The following is a 12,946-nucleotide window of genomic DNA, read 5'->3' on the forward strand; positions in this document are numbered from 1 at the left end:
AAATGACAGACTTGCATCTAATCCCTTTTAAAGGAATAGGCCACCGTTTTTACATACTGAGATATGTTCTTACCTTAGCTTTGACGAGTTCTTTAGGACCTGTCTGATCTTCACCCGTGCCTTCAGTCACGTAAACACAGCGCAGACGGCGTTAGCATTTAGCCCCTCCCTCTCTCCACTATAGCTCCAAAACAGGTCAAGATAGAAGCTACCAAGCTCTTCCACGTTTTCCCTATTTAAATATGGTTACGTGAAGTGTTACACTACAAAGTATAATTACACAAAATTAAACAATGTGGATTTTCTAAGCGGATAAAAGGGGGAACTATAATGTAAGGCGTAGTAATACCAGGAGTAGTTTGGCATCCGCACAGTAAAGTGAAGATTACTGCGCAGTAAAGTGAAGATTACTGCGCGGATTTCGAAGTACTCCTGGTATTATTACGCCTTACAATATAGTTCCCCCTTTTATCCGCTTAGAAAATCCACATTGTTTAATTTTGTGTAATTATACTTTGTAGTGTAACACTTCACGTAACCATATTTAAATAGGGAAAACGTGGAAGAGCTTGGTAGCTTCTATCTTGACCTGTTTTGGAGCTATAGTGGAGAGAGGGAGAGGCTAAATGCTAACGCCGTCTGCGCTGTGTTTACGTGATAGAAGGCACGGGTGAAGACCAGACAGGTCCTAAAGAACTCTTCAAAGCTAAGGTAAGAACATATCTCAGTATGTAAAAATGGTGGCCTATTCCTTTAAGTCTTTCATTTAGAATCCGACGATCCCCATTTTTTGACGATCTTGCGAAAATTTCAACAACATGATCATCTAAACTCTGATTACACAGTAGTTAGTAGACTGTTGTTTTCCAAATGAATCTCAATGAATAGAGGAACCTGAATACATTTAGAAGTATCAATTGGAAAATGTTGCTGTAGATTACTGGCTTAATAAATATGGCAAAAACAAGATGTTAAACGCATTAAAATGGCAAGAAAATGTAAATAATGGATAGACTCAAGTTTAAATGTATTAGTTTCAAAGGCTTTTTCAGAGGGGATTTAGGATTTCTTGTTTGGTTTTTAAATAAGCCATTTATAAGTGGAAAATTCAGTAAAACAGAGAAGCATTGAATCAGGGCAATACATAAACATGTTATTTGGTCAAATGAGGTTTGGGGTCTTTTTCAGGTGAATGTTTATTTGACCAAATGGACTCAAAACTTAAAAAACACATTTTTTAAAAAAACTTTTTGCCTGCTGTGTCTCCCCTTAAGGTGTAAACACTGTGGTCTTGATGTGTTGCTTTTGTTTGGTGCTTCCGTGCTGTTGTCTAACCTCTTCCCTGTGTGTTTTCAGACGTGGACGAGTGTGCAGAGGAGGGGTACTGCAGTCAGGGCTGCACCAACACAGAGGGGGGCTTCCAGTGCTGGTGTGTCCAAGGCTATGAGCTGAGGCCTGACAAACGCTCCTGCAAAGCCCTGGGTGAGTGGGTACTATCTTGTCTATGTTTTTGGTTAAATTACATACAAAATGTCAAAAACACTGCTCTCAAAGGGTCTATACATTGGGTAAATGATCTTAAATGGGAAAGATGACTTGAAATCACTTGAATTTGGGTCTGTTTGAACTATTTTCATATAAGATCAAAACCAAAATGTAGATTGAATCCCTTGATTCAAGTCATTTCATGTAATTTCTTCTTTAAGTTGATTATTCTTTTTCCAATGTAATAACACGTACTTACTAAGTCACTTTCCAGTACATTTTCTTGATGGTAAGCTCCTACTGTAAGTTGTTATTATGCGGGGCTCAGTGGAAAATCCGATAAGACGGCAGGAATTTGCGAATGGCTGGGCTAGAGAATATTGGCTAATACAGACTTTGTGCCTGTCCCAACCCCCAATAAATGAAGGATTGCATTAACAGCGGGGTTTGTGCCAGATAAAGAGTGAACTGATTCCCATGTTAAACCATTTGCTCTGACCTCATTAGTCGAACGGCATAAGAGAGAGTAATAAACTGAAGACCAGCATGACTCATACTGCAGTAAAGCTTCAGCAGATGTCAATAGAAAAGTAGCCGCCTCATTAGAGCCTATTGATCCCTATTGTCCCCTTATTATCCTTGTCAACATGGCGTATACTCCTGGGCCTCCTCCCAAACTAAGCCCACTTAAATTGCTGGGACAAAATGGTGTTTAAATTTTGAATGACGTTAATGCTGAGTTTACACATAGCCACGATTTGTTGCAAATGACATTTCTCTGTCATTCGTAACATGACTTAATGCATCTTAATAGGGTTCTTAACAGAGTGTGTTGGTTCATGATGTTCCTGGAGGATGATTGAAAAAATCTTTCACGTATGTCAAGATTCACCCTCCTTCACCCTCAATTCGTGCAGGTCTCAAGAGAGCATGTCCTTTCATGATGGTTGGTATTAATGCGTTGGGACACGTGTTTGCCAGCAACATGAGTAAAACTTATTGTAGTTTTCATAGTGTTCAAAGGATCCGCTATTTCCTTGTTTCTTTTGTCCACTCTCTCTCTCGATCGCACGGGGTAAACACACCGACACTCGCACACAGGAGGGAAAGAGAGAAGAGATGAGCTTGTCCTGAGACTTAAAGCAATACTAAGTCACTTGTTTACCTTAATAGATCCTTTTCGTAGTCCCTCTGGGGGTAGTACAAGTGTTAATGGGATGATTTGGGGGTCTTTCATCTGGCCAGAAAACCACACTTTCAACCCGGAGTCACCAATACACACTAATAGAATCACAAAGACGAAGCTAACAGGCTAGCGGGCAAAGCAAACTGCGGGCTAGCGCCACTTTAAACAGTATTTACAGCCAAGTTTGAGTGAAAAAAAATATTTCCATTGTGTAATTGGATGTACAATATCCCTCTCCCTTCGCCTTTTCTGTCAGCGTAGTATTTACTCTCACGGACAATTAATATGTTAAAAAATCGCAACTTGCTCCGACACCTGCAGATGCGCTTATGGCCTCTAGGGGCATGAGTTACTTATTAGCCTTTAACCGCGTTTGCATCGTGGTTTTCTTCACCAGCTAGCTTTCGGCTGGCGAGCTAGGCAATGCTACAAGTTGCCGCCTTTGTGTCATCCTAGACATAAAGCCTTGCCATTTCCTTGCAAATAAGCTACTCAAGCAACATACTTCATTCATTTATATCATTCAATTCTTTAAGCGCCTGCCCCTGAAGCCTCCACAGTCATGTCCGCCTGGTCCTGCAATCAGCTGCGCATACAAATGATCTCCTCTACAGAGGTATGAACGTTTACACCGGTGTCCAAAAATCATACCAGTATTACCGTGCACAATAGGATATGGCCCAACCATGGTTAGTGATGATTTGTAATTCAGCATGAGAGCATTCTTACCTCTCTTGACTTCACACGGTAATTCAATATGGTCATTTTCTAGGACACCACAGCGTGGAAAAATGCAGCAATACAAACATGCGCAGACGTTGCAAAACTTTATATACCATTTTCGCTAAATGAGGATTTCCATCTCCACTTTAGTTGCTCCTACAGACTCCAAACTTTCCAGGCTTTTACTTAAAGGAACAGGCCACCGTTTTTCCATACTGAGACATGTTCTTACCTGAGCTTAGACGAGTTGATGCGCACCTGTCTGGTCTTTGTGCGTGCCCGTGGAAGAGCTTGGTTGCTTCTAACGTCACCCCTGTTTGGAGCCATAGGAATACATTGGGAGAGGCTAAATGCTAGCAACATATTTGGTCGTTGTGCTTGACTGAGTGCTCGCACAACGACCAGACGGGTACACATCAACTCGTCTAAGCTCAGGTAAGAACATATCTCAGTATGGAAAAATGGTGGCCTGTTCCTTTAAGAATATTTAAAAAAAATGTAGAGGGATTTTTTGTATATCTAATTCCTAGCCTAATTCATTACATTTTGAATCCCAAAAAATAAGGCAAATATTTTGCCTTATTTTTCAGATTCCACACTAACTACTAGCTTATTTAAAAACTAAGCAAGATCCAAAAGCCTCTCCAAAAAAAAAACTTTGCAACTTATAGCTAAATGAAACCATCAAATCAAACCTAGCCCGATCCATTTATATTTAAAACGTGCATTTTCTTCTCATGTTAATGTCAGCAATCTCCAGCAAAGGTTTTAAATAGGTATTCAATTATAACTTTTTTCCTATTCACCTGCAGTGTCTCGCCTTAACCAGAGGCTTCCAGCCACAATGAATAAGTGGATTTTAAAAGATCAGTTTTTATTAAAGCTACTTTGTTTGGCATATTGCTTGAACTTTCCGTTTTCCAACCACAAGGAGCTGAGGGGTCTCGGGGTCTGAACCTTCAGTGAAAGCATTAGCAGACCGGTGCTTAAACTTGCTGCGGCTGTAACCGTATCCTCCGTCTGCTCCTGGGCTCACAGCAACAGTCTGGACCCGATTTAGACTGGGGTTAATTTGGGGCCGAGTTAAAGCCAGGTCAGAGCTCAGCCGCACGTTGGGACGGGGGAGTCGGCCTCAGATTAATGGACACGGTGAGTCAAATGGCGGTCCGTGCGGCAGGTTAGATTGACGATGACTTCAGGTGCTTGTGCAGCTGCAGAGGGAGAGTGGGAAGTCAAATGGAGCGTGGTTTGTGGTAGTGGAAAAGTTGAGAGAATTAGCTATGGGTACAGACGGCAGCGCGTCATACAAAGGGGGTGTGGTCTAGCCGAGGGGGAAGAAAGCATCTCATGGGAATCACGATTTTGCTCCCGTTTTATCCGTTTTCTGGCGGCCTACAAACACATTTATCACACACAAATGAAGTCAAGCCAAATCCGAGTCCATATGGATGTTTTTTTCACAGCAAATTGTTCAGTTGGAGCGAGAAACGGCACTTGTTGCTAACGTTAGCATGCGCAGAATGAAGCTAATGTTGGATTCCTGGTTAGCATTGTCTCTTTTAGAAGTATTTATGGTCCGTTGAACAATTGTATTTTTATTTGCTAGAAAAATAGAAAGCAATACACACTAATGGAATCATGAAGAAGAAGCTAACATGCTAAGGGGCAAAGCTAACTGCGGGCTAACGTCCCTTTAAACAGTATTTACAGCCAAGTTTGAGTGAATTTTTTTTTTTTCTATTGTATAATTGGATGCACAGTAACCCTCTCTCCCTTCGCCTTTCCTGTCGGCGTAGTATTTACTCTCCAAGACAATTAATAAGAAATAATAATAAAAAATCGTAGCTTGCTACTACACCTGCAGTTGTGCTTATGGCCTCTAGGGGGAAGAGTTACTTAGTACTGCTTTAAGTAATGGTGGAGAAATGAGGGAAAGTTTCGTTTTTTTCTCATCTTCGTTTCCCCCCTCTGGCTGCTTTATAGAGATATAGAGGGCATTCCTAAGATGCCCTCTATATCTATAGATTTTAGTCATATAATTTTAGAAAACTTGATTTGAATAAAATAACTCTTTTGTAGTATAGACTTTACTGTCATGTTGGACAAGACATTTCACTCAAATGACAGCAAGTTATTGCAATTCGAAGACAAGAGCTGTGCGGTGGAAGCAGTTAGCGGTCTCTCAAATATGCAATAAACAATGGCACTTCAAACCACTGAACTAAAAAAAAACTAATTTTACTGTAAAATAGTTGAAGTATTACAAAACATATTGTTTAGCTATCATTTATTGAACAATAAGTGTATAGTTATTGTGACAGGAATAGAAGAAGCTCCTGGGTTCGATTCCTGGGCTGGATGAGGTCTATCTTTGAGTAGTTTGCATGTTGTTCCCATGCCTCTGTAGGTTTCCTCCGGGCCCTCTAAAAAACATGCACAGCAGGCTCAAAACAGAAAGGCCAGGTAGTTATGACCTGAAAATGGGTTCATTGGCGCTGCATCGCCCTCTGCTCTGGACAGGTTTCCATGAGGTGCTCTTTAAAAGGATGGGTCAATGGAAAAATGTCCCTATGAGGACAATAAAAGCTACAAAAGTAATTATAAAAGCACAAACAAAAGAGTTGCCCCAGGGATACATGCACATCTTTTTTACACCCATTAACATGTTTTGTTCTTGTCTACAAAGCTGAAGCAAAGAAGCATGAAGAGAGTTAATGTTGTTGTTTTGATGGCCGGCTTATTCCTCTGTGTCTGTGGGGCCCCTCAGGTCCCGAGCCGGTGCTGCTGTTTGCGAACCGCATCGACATCCGTCAGGTGCTGCCCCATCGCTCCGAGTACACGCTGCTGCTGAACAACCTGGAGAACGCCATCGCGCTGGACTTCCACCACGACCGCGAGCTCGTCTTCTGGTCTGACGTCACACTGGACCGAATCATGAAGGCCAACCTCAACGGCTCCAACGTGGAGGAGGTGGTGTCAACGGGCCTCGAGAGCCCAGGTGAGAGGGGATCAAACTGGGGCAAAGGGTTCGGTCAAGACTACTGTACTGTAGGGTGATTTCTTTTCATTTTTCATTTTCAAGATATGTGAACTGATCTATAGTCGATCAAAAACGACATGTTCATATGTTGCTTCCAGGTGGACTGGCCATCGACTGGATCCACGACAAACTGTACTGGACGGACTCTGGAACGTCCCGTATCGAAGTGGCCAATCTGGACGGGACACATCGGAAAGTGCTTCTGTGGCAAAACATGGAGAAACCCCGAGCCATCGCACTGCACCCAATCGAGGGGTACGTTTTTACCATAACGATTTAAAATTGAGTTGGTGGAGCTAGGAATGCTATGGGAACATAATCCTGAATTTTTCGATTTGGTTTTTAGTTAATACATCTCTGTAACGGCTGGACCGATCCAAATGAAACAAAAAGTGTAGTCCAACGTCTTCTCACTCAGCACATATGTACTAAGTTTAAATGACATCTCATAAAGGTATCTCAAAGTGGAGACAATACAAACAACACAAAAACATTTGCAGATTTTCTGTCTCTCCCATAGCCCTTTTCCACCAAGCTGGTGCCGGTGCTGGTTCTGGGCCAGTTCCAGTTTCAGAACCGGTTATTTTGTTTTCCACTGAAAAAACGCTGGCTCTTGGTTCCAAAATCTGGTGCCGGCTGGGAACCAATGAAAAGCTGGACCAAGAAACGAGCACCAGTGATGTCAGCAGCTGGGGGCGTGGCTCTATCTTCCAACAAACAATCAATATTAGTTAGTTTGTGCTTAGAACTTCCTAGAGAAGCCAAAACAGTCTGTGGAGGAAACTGTGGTTTTGCTTTATGCTCTTTAGCTAAAACAAGAGTTAGAAAGAAGAAATCAAAATGTTAACGGCTGCTGTGACAAAAACATAAACTTATTTTTTTGTATTTTATAACCAGAAGAGGGTGTAGTAAGATGTTACTATCCATTTTTGATGTTGACTTCCCAAAGCGTTGCTATGACAATAGGCACAGCTCTCATTTTGGTGGAAAACCAAGTCAGTATGGAACCAACCCGGCACCAGAACCAGCTCTGAACCAGCCCAGAACCAGCACCTTGGTGGAAAAGCCCTGCCATTGAGTTGTATCGGCCCCTGCTCCAACTGAAACTACGACATGACTTGTCATGAGTTTCGAGAACGCAACCAATCGGCCTCGTTGTTAAGCTGTAAACTGATGTGTGTAGAGTCCAAACTGACTGTGTCCTAGTTCAGTGGAAACAGGACTTGAGTTTGATGCCCGTAGGATATCATCTGGTGGAACAAACTTTCCATTCAAAAAAAAAAGTTGCCTGAAGCAAGTTTTAGGACTGAACCCAAGAGAAATTTCAGACTTATGTAGTTTATTAGGCCGGTCATTTAAAATGGGAAATCAAGAAATGAGATTGTGCTCTTAACTTTAAAGCAATTGTTATATTTCACAGTGTGATTAAATGTCTGTATCTCCTCAGTAAAATCTACTGGACGGACTGGGGCAACACCCCTCGTATCGAGTATTCCAACATGGACGGTTCAAACCGGCGCGTGATCGCAGACACACACCTGTTCTGGCCAAACGGACTCACCATCGACTACGCCAGCCGCCGCATCTACTGGGTCGATGCAAAGCACCACGTCATCGAGAGGTCCGACCTGGACGGGCGCAATCGCAAGGCCGTCATCAGCCAAGGTGAGCTACTGTACTGGAGGTGTCGGGGTTTATTCAGTTTGTTAAAAAATGCATTCCGGGCTCCATTTAAGAGAAGCATTTTAAAGAGGCAATCACACCAATGTCTCCACAAGTCAGACGGATAACTTGTTGAATCTACACAAAAAATTACACATAAACGTAGCAGTGGCTGTTAAGTGACATTGACAAACATTTCTGTTTTCCATCTCGGCTTCCTCAAAACGCTTTTCTAGGGTGAATTCTGAATAATGGATTTAGCGAGGTTTAAATGTATGGTTTTATTTTGTGACATATTATTAGAGGGGATTTGGGATATGTTGTTCAGTTTTAAAATAAGCTTTATTTGTGGAAAAAACTGTACAAAATATATAAGTTTGCCTTGTTTTTATTTTAATTAGGCCCGAGCGGCTGCAAGGACTGTAATTGCAACGCAGTGCCCGAAGCGCATTGTACCTTAAAAAAAAAAACAGTGCAAGGCGCTGTCCCCCAGCCAATTGTAAACTCACCGTCTCAAACAGTGACTGCCCATGCCTCGGGTATGGGCCCTTTCTGCTTGTTATTTCAGGGAAATGAATGGGGGTATATGGCCAACTGTCATACACATTCGTCATGTGACGACAAACAAAAAATATAATTTTAATGAACTCCTCCAAGGGCGTTTCAACGAATGAGCTCCAAATCGCTCCAGCTCATTTCGAGATATGGGCATCAAAAGATATCCACAACAGAATTTTGTGATTCATAGATAAACTACAAATTGCTCCCATTCGCACAAGCAAACAGAAGAAAAAATGTGTTTATCGGAAATGGACCTATACCGATCACGAGTAGACTATCGTGCCGTGACACCTCTTGGTGTGTCTTTGGAATTATTCTGCCCACAAATCAAGAGTTCCCTATGGTGCACATAGGAGAGGGCCTGCTGGCCAGGCTGCCTTGGCCACAGGGGGGAGGGGGTATTGGTTGAAATCCTTCAAAACAGGTTCAGGTGCATTAGATCTATGCAGATCACGACCAGACTGTCATTCCATAACAACTCTTGGTATGTATTTGGGATTATTCATACACCAAGATTATTCATACACCAAGAGTTCCCTATGCTCACCCTCTGCTTGGGACACGAGAAGGCCCGTTGGCCAGTCTGCCCTGGCCAGAGGGTGGGGCTATCGGGGGAAGTCCGTCAAAACACCTCCAGGTGCATTATACGGTGCATTAGACCTACTCGGATCACGAGTAGACTATCGTGCCGTGACACCTCTTGGTGTGTATTCGAGATTATTCTGCCCACATACCAAGAGTTCCCTATGGTGCCCATAGGAGAGGGCCTGCTGGCCAGTCTACCCTTGCCACAGGGGGGAGGGGGTAAAGGTTGAAATCCTTCAAAACAGGTTCAGGTGCATTAGATCTATGCAGATCACGTGTGGACTATCGTGCTGTAACAACTTTTGGTATTTATTCGGGATTATTCTGCCCACATACCAAGTGGGCCACGGAGTCAAAGCGAATGCTCGCCTAGCTGCGAGTTCCCTAGGCGTGGGAGACTCAAGTTTTGAGAAAATATTTCAAATGTCGCCCCCGTGAGCTGCTACCTTAACGTGGTGGGGTTGTTTGAGTGCCTGAATGATCGGAGGAGCTATGTTGTCTGGGGCTTTATGCCCCTGGTAGGGTCTCCCATGGCAAACAGGGCACAAGGGTGTCCATAAGTGCACATGGCACCAGTCGATGATCGACTTTGTAGATGTCTTTGTAATGCCTGTAGTGTCTCCCCTTAAATGGCCAAGGGAGGTGCAGGCATCAACCGCGCATCACCCATGTTTAATAGGGCTGGCATCAATACACTTTTGTCACAATCGGATACGTATCACGACATCCATTGGCCATATGGACTGTGATACAGCAAGTAATATATTATGTATTATATATTGTGTGAAAATGGGCATGCTGTATGCAATTGTAAAGCTAAGAACATGAAGAATTCAACCACTAGTTTTTATCTCATATTGTAACAGTCACTTTTGCCTATGCAATGTTGGTGTGGCTCCACAAGGTGGCGCCCCTTCCACTTGTTGGGTCAAGGGGTCACCCCTCCACTTCCTTCTCCATACTTCTGTCATTAACTCGGCCGCGTGTACGCGGACCGCTGTGTCCTCAAGTGTGACAAGTGGTGACAAAATAAATAAGTACTACGTGGAAACCTGGTTGCTCGTATCACTATCCAGCTGCACACGTCCATGCATTCACCATCGTCACCACGCGTTACAATATGTTATTTGATCACCGTGCAATATTCTGTGGATAGCATGCTAAAGCTAGCGGAAGCGGACTGCTGAAGCCAAGTGTTTGTATTTTAGTTTCAGAAATAACTGATCTAACATATTTGTAATTATCAGATCACTTCATGTGAATTGTTTATATTATTGTAACATAAAGCCTGTCATATAGGCTACCCAAGGCCATACTGTCTTTGCTATGCCCAATCCCGTCAGACCTTGGAAGCTAAGCAGGGAAGGGCCTGGCAGGACTTGGATGGGAGACCGTTTGGTAACACCAGGAAGCCTAGTGAATGTAGTGAGTGAGTGAGTGGTTGGTGGTGGTCGGAGGGGCCGATGGCGCAGACTGGTTGCCTCACTTCCGTCAGTACACTGTCACTACAATAGTAGCTTACCACCACAGAGTATGGAGTGAACGAATAGTGCAATGTAAAGCGTCTTTGAGCGTCCAGAAAAGCGCTATATGAAACAAATGCATTATTATTATTATTATTTAGGATATTTGGGGTAGAAAAGTCCAGTGATCCTTGTTAAATATTTATCAATTTATCAATAAATATAATTGATAATTGATCATGTAACATGACAATAAAATATGGCTTTATTGATCTTACAATAGAGAAGAGTCAAAAACATTTTTCACTCAGAGAAAGACGCAAGAAAGTCTCTTGGTATTGGTAAATGCTCAAATCCGGTGCACTTCTACTTGATATTGCAGCAAAAAGTATTGTGATCTGATTAGAGCTGTTTATCCTGCTTGAAATGTAACATGTAGTTTGCAAGGACCACTAACGTTATCACTCGCACCAGTTTCCTATTGACAAGAAATAAGCTACAAGCCACCTTCAGGGAAGTTTCGTATTATCGGCCGGTATCTGGCATCGGTAGATACTCAAACATTATTATCTCCAACTTATCAGCAGTTAAGAGGTTGTTTGGAAAGAACCCAACAACTTTCCTCAGAACAGCTCCTATTGCAATTGAAATATCCTAATCCATTGTGATCCCATCATTTATGCGTTAGCAGCGTGCTCACCCCAGTGTCAGGTCGGGAGCCTTCGCGTTTGAATTGAAATGGGAAGCTCTCGCTCGCCCGGCTGACGTTATGGCGGCCTCTTTTGTGCGGCGCTCGACCCGTGTGTCCCGAGTGTTGTCAGAGCAAACAGAGGCTGAGAGAGCGACAGGCCAATTACAGCCTTTATCCCCTCAGCACACACCATTACACACGCACACACGCGCACATTTAAAACCCTGTTCCAATGCGAACCAGGGATTTACGCACTTAAAAAACATGCCTCATCCCTGTTGATGTAAAGATTTCAAATAGAAGGGCAGAGGCTAATAAGCTCAAAGAATTATTGTAAAATATATGTACATGAAAAACTACTGAAAAAGGATGTTCCACATTATTAAGCAGACCAACATTTTCAAACAATATGGGAAAGAAAAAGGATCTTTCTGCTGATGAAAAGCGTGAAATAGTAATGCCTTGGTCTAAGTGAAAACCTTCGATATTTCATGAAAGATTAAGCGTAATCATCGTACTGTTGAGAGATTTGTGGCTGATTCAGAACACACTCGGGTTTGTGCAGATAAAGGCACAATATGGACGGTTTCAGCCAGACAAATACCTGTTTGCTGCTACAAAGCAGCAAACAGGTATTTGAAGCTGCTGGTGCGTCTGGAGTCTCCTGAACATCAAGGTGTAGGACCCTCCAGACTCGGCTGCAGTGGCTCAGAAATACATGAAGACTCATTTTCAAACAGTCTTGTTCACTGATGAGGCCGTGTAACCCTGGATGGTCAAATCAATGGAGTAGTGGATGGTTGGTGAATGGCCACCATGTCCCAACAAGGCTGTGACGTCAGTAAGGAGGGGGCGGAGTCATGTTTTGGGCCAGAATCATGGGCAGAGAGCTGGTCGGCCCCTTTCGGATCCCTGAAGGTGTGAAAGGAGTTTCTGACTGACCACTTTCTTCTATGGTGCAAAAAGGAGAGCCGTGCAGATCATCTTCATGCATGACAACTGTTATCACTGGGAGATTTTTTCAACCACATTTAAATGATCCTGTACCAGTTAAATACTTGAAAATTATGCTGACTCTCATTTGAGTTGACAGTTTAGAAAATCAGAGAAAATCATCATTTGCATAATAATTTGGATATAGTTCATGTTTTAGTCATAGAGAGGCATTAACATCTCAGCCACAGTGGTTTAATCATAGCTGTTTGTTTACCAGGTTTAATCTAATTTTCCTTTTTTAAGTGCTGGGTGTTTTCCCTCCCATAAAGAGCGAGTTTGACCTGGAAAACATCTCTGAATATTGTATGAAAGCCTCAAAACAAAAGGCTCTTGCTCGTAAAATCTATAATTGCATCAAAACACCAAAGCGCTGCGATGTTTATGGCCCATTATGACCTTGGTCTCTCTCCAGATCTGTCCCATTTACACACGATATTTGCGCTTTGGCACGTAAAACGCGCTCTTACGCCATGAATAGGGCTGTTGTTTTGAAACACCATTAGCGTTTCGCACCAGCGTTTAACACAGCAGAAGCCAGTTTGAAGTTTTTTCCA

General features: G+C 42.8%; 1 protein-coding gene across 2 annotated transcripts in view; it reads left to right on the forward strand.

Moving 5' to 3' along the window:
* lrp4 (low density lipoprotein receptor-related protein 4) overlaps positions 1–12,946 on the forward strand; it is a 190,260-nt gene that overhangs the window by 147,286 nt on the left and 30,028 nt on the right. For both annotated transcript variants that reach the window (XM_079555012.1, XM_079555013.1), the window contains exons 11-14: positions 1,357–1,482; positions 6,162–6,392; positions 6,533–6,689; positions 7,882–8,099. In XM_079555012.1, coding sequence (XP_079411138.1) covers positions 1,357–1,482; positions 6,162–6,392; positions 6,533–6,689; positions 7,882–8,099 — 732 coding nt within the window. The remainder of the gene's footprint in view (positions 1–1,356; positions 1,483–6,161; positions 6,393–6,532; positions 6,690–7,881; positions 8,100–12,946) is intronic.

Source organism: Gobius niger (assembly GCF_951799975.1).
Source record: "Gobius niger genome assembly, chromosome: 4".
NCBI classification, from domain to species: domain Eukaryota; kingdom Metazoa; phylum Chordata; class Actinopteri; order Gobiiformes; family Gobiidae; genus Gobius; species Gobius niger.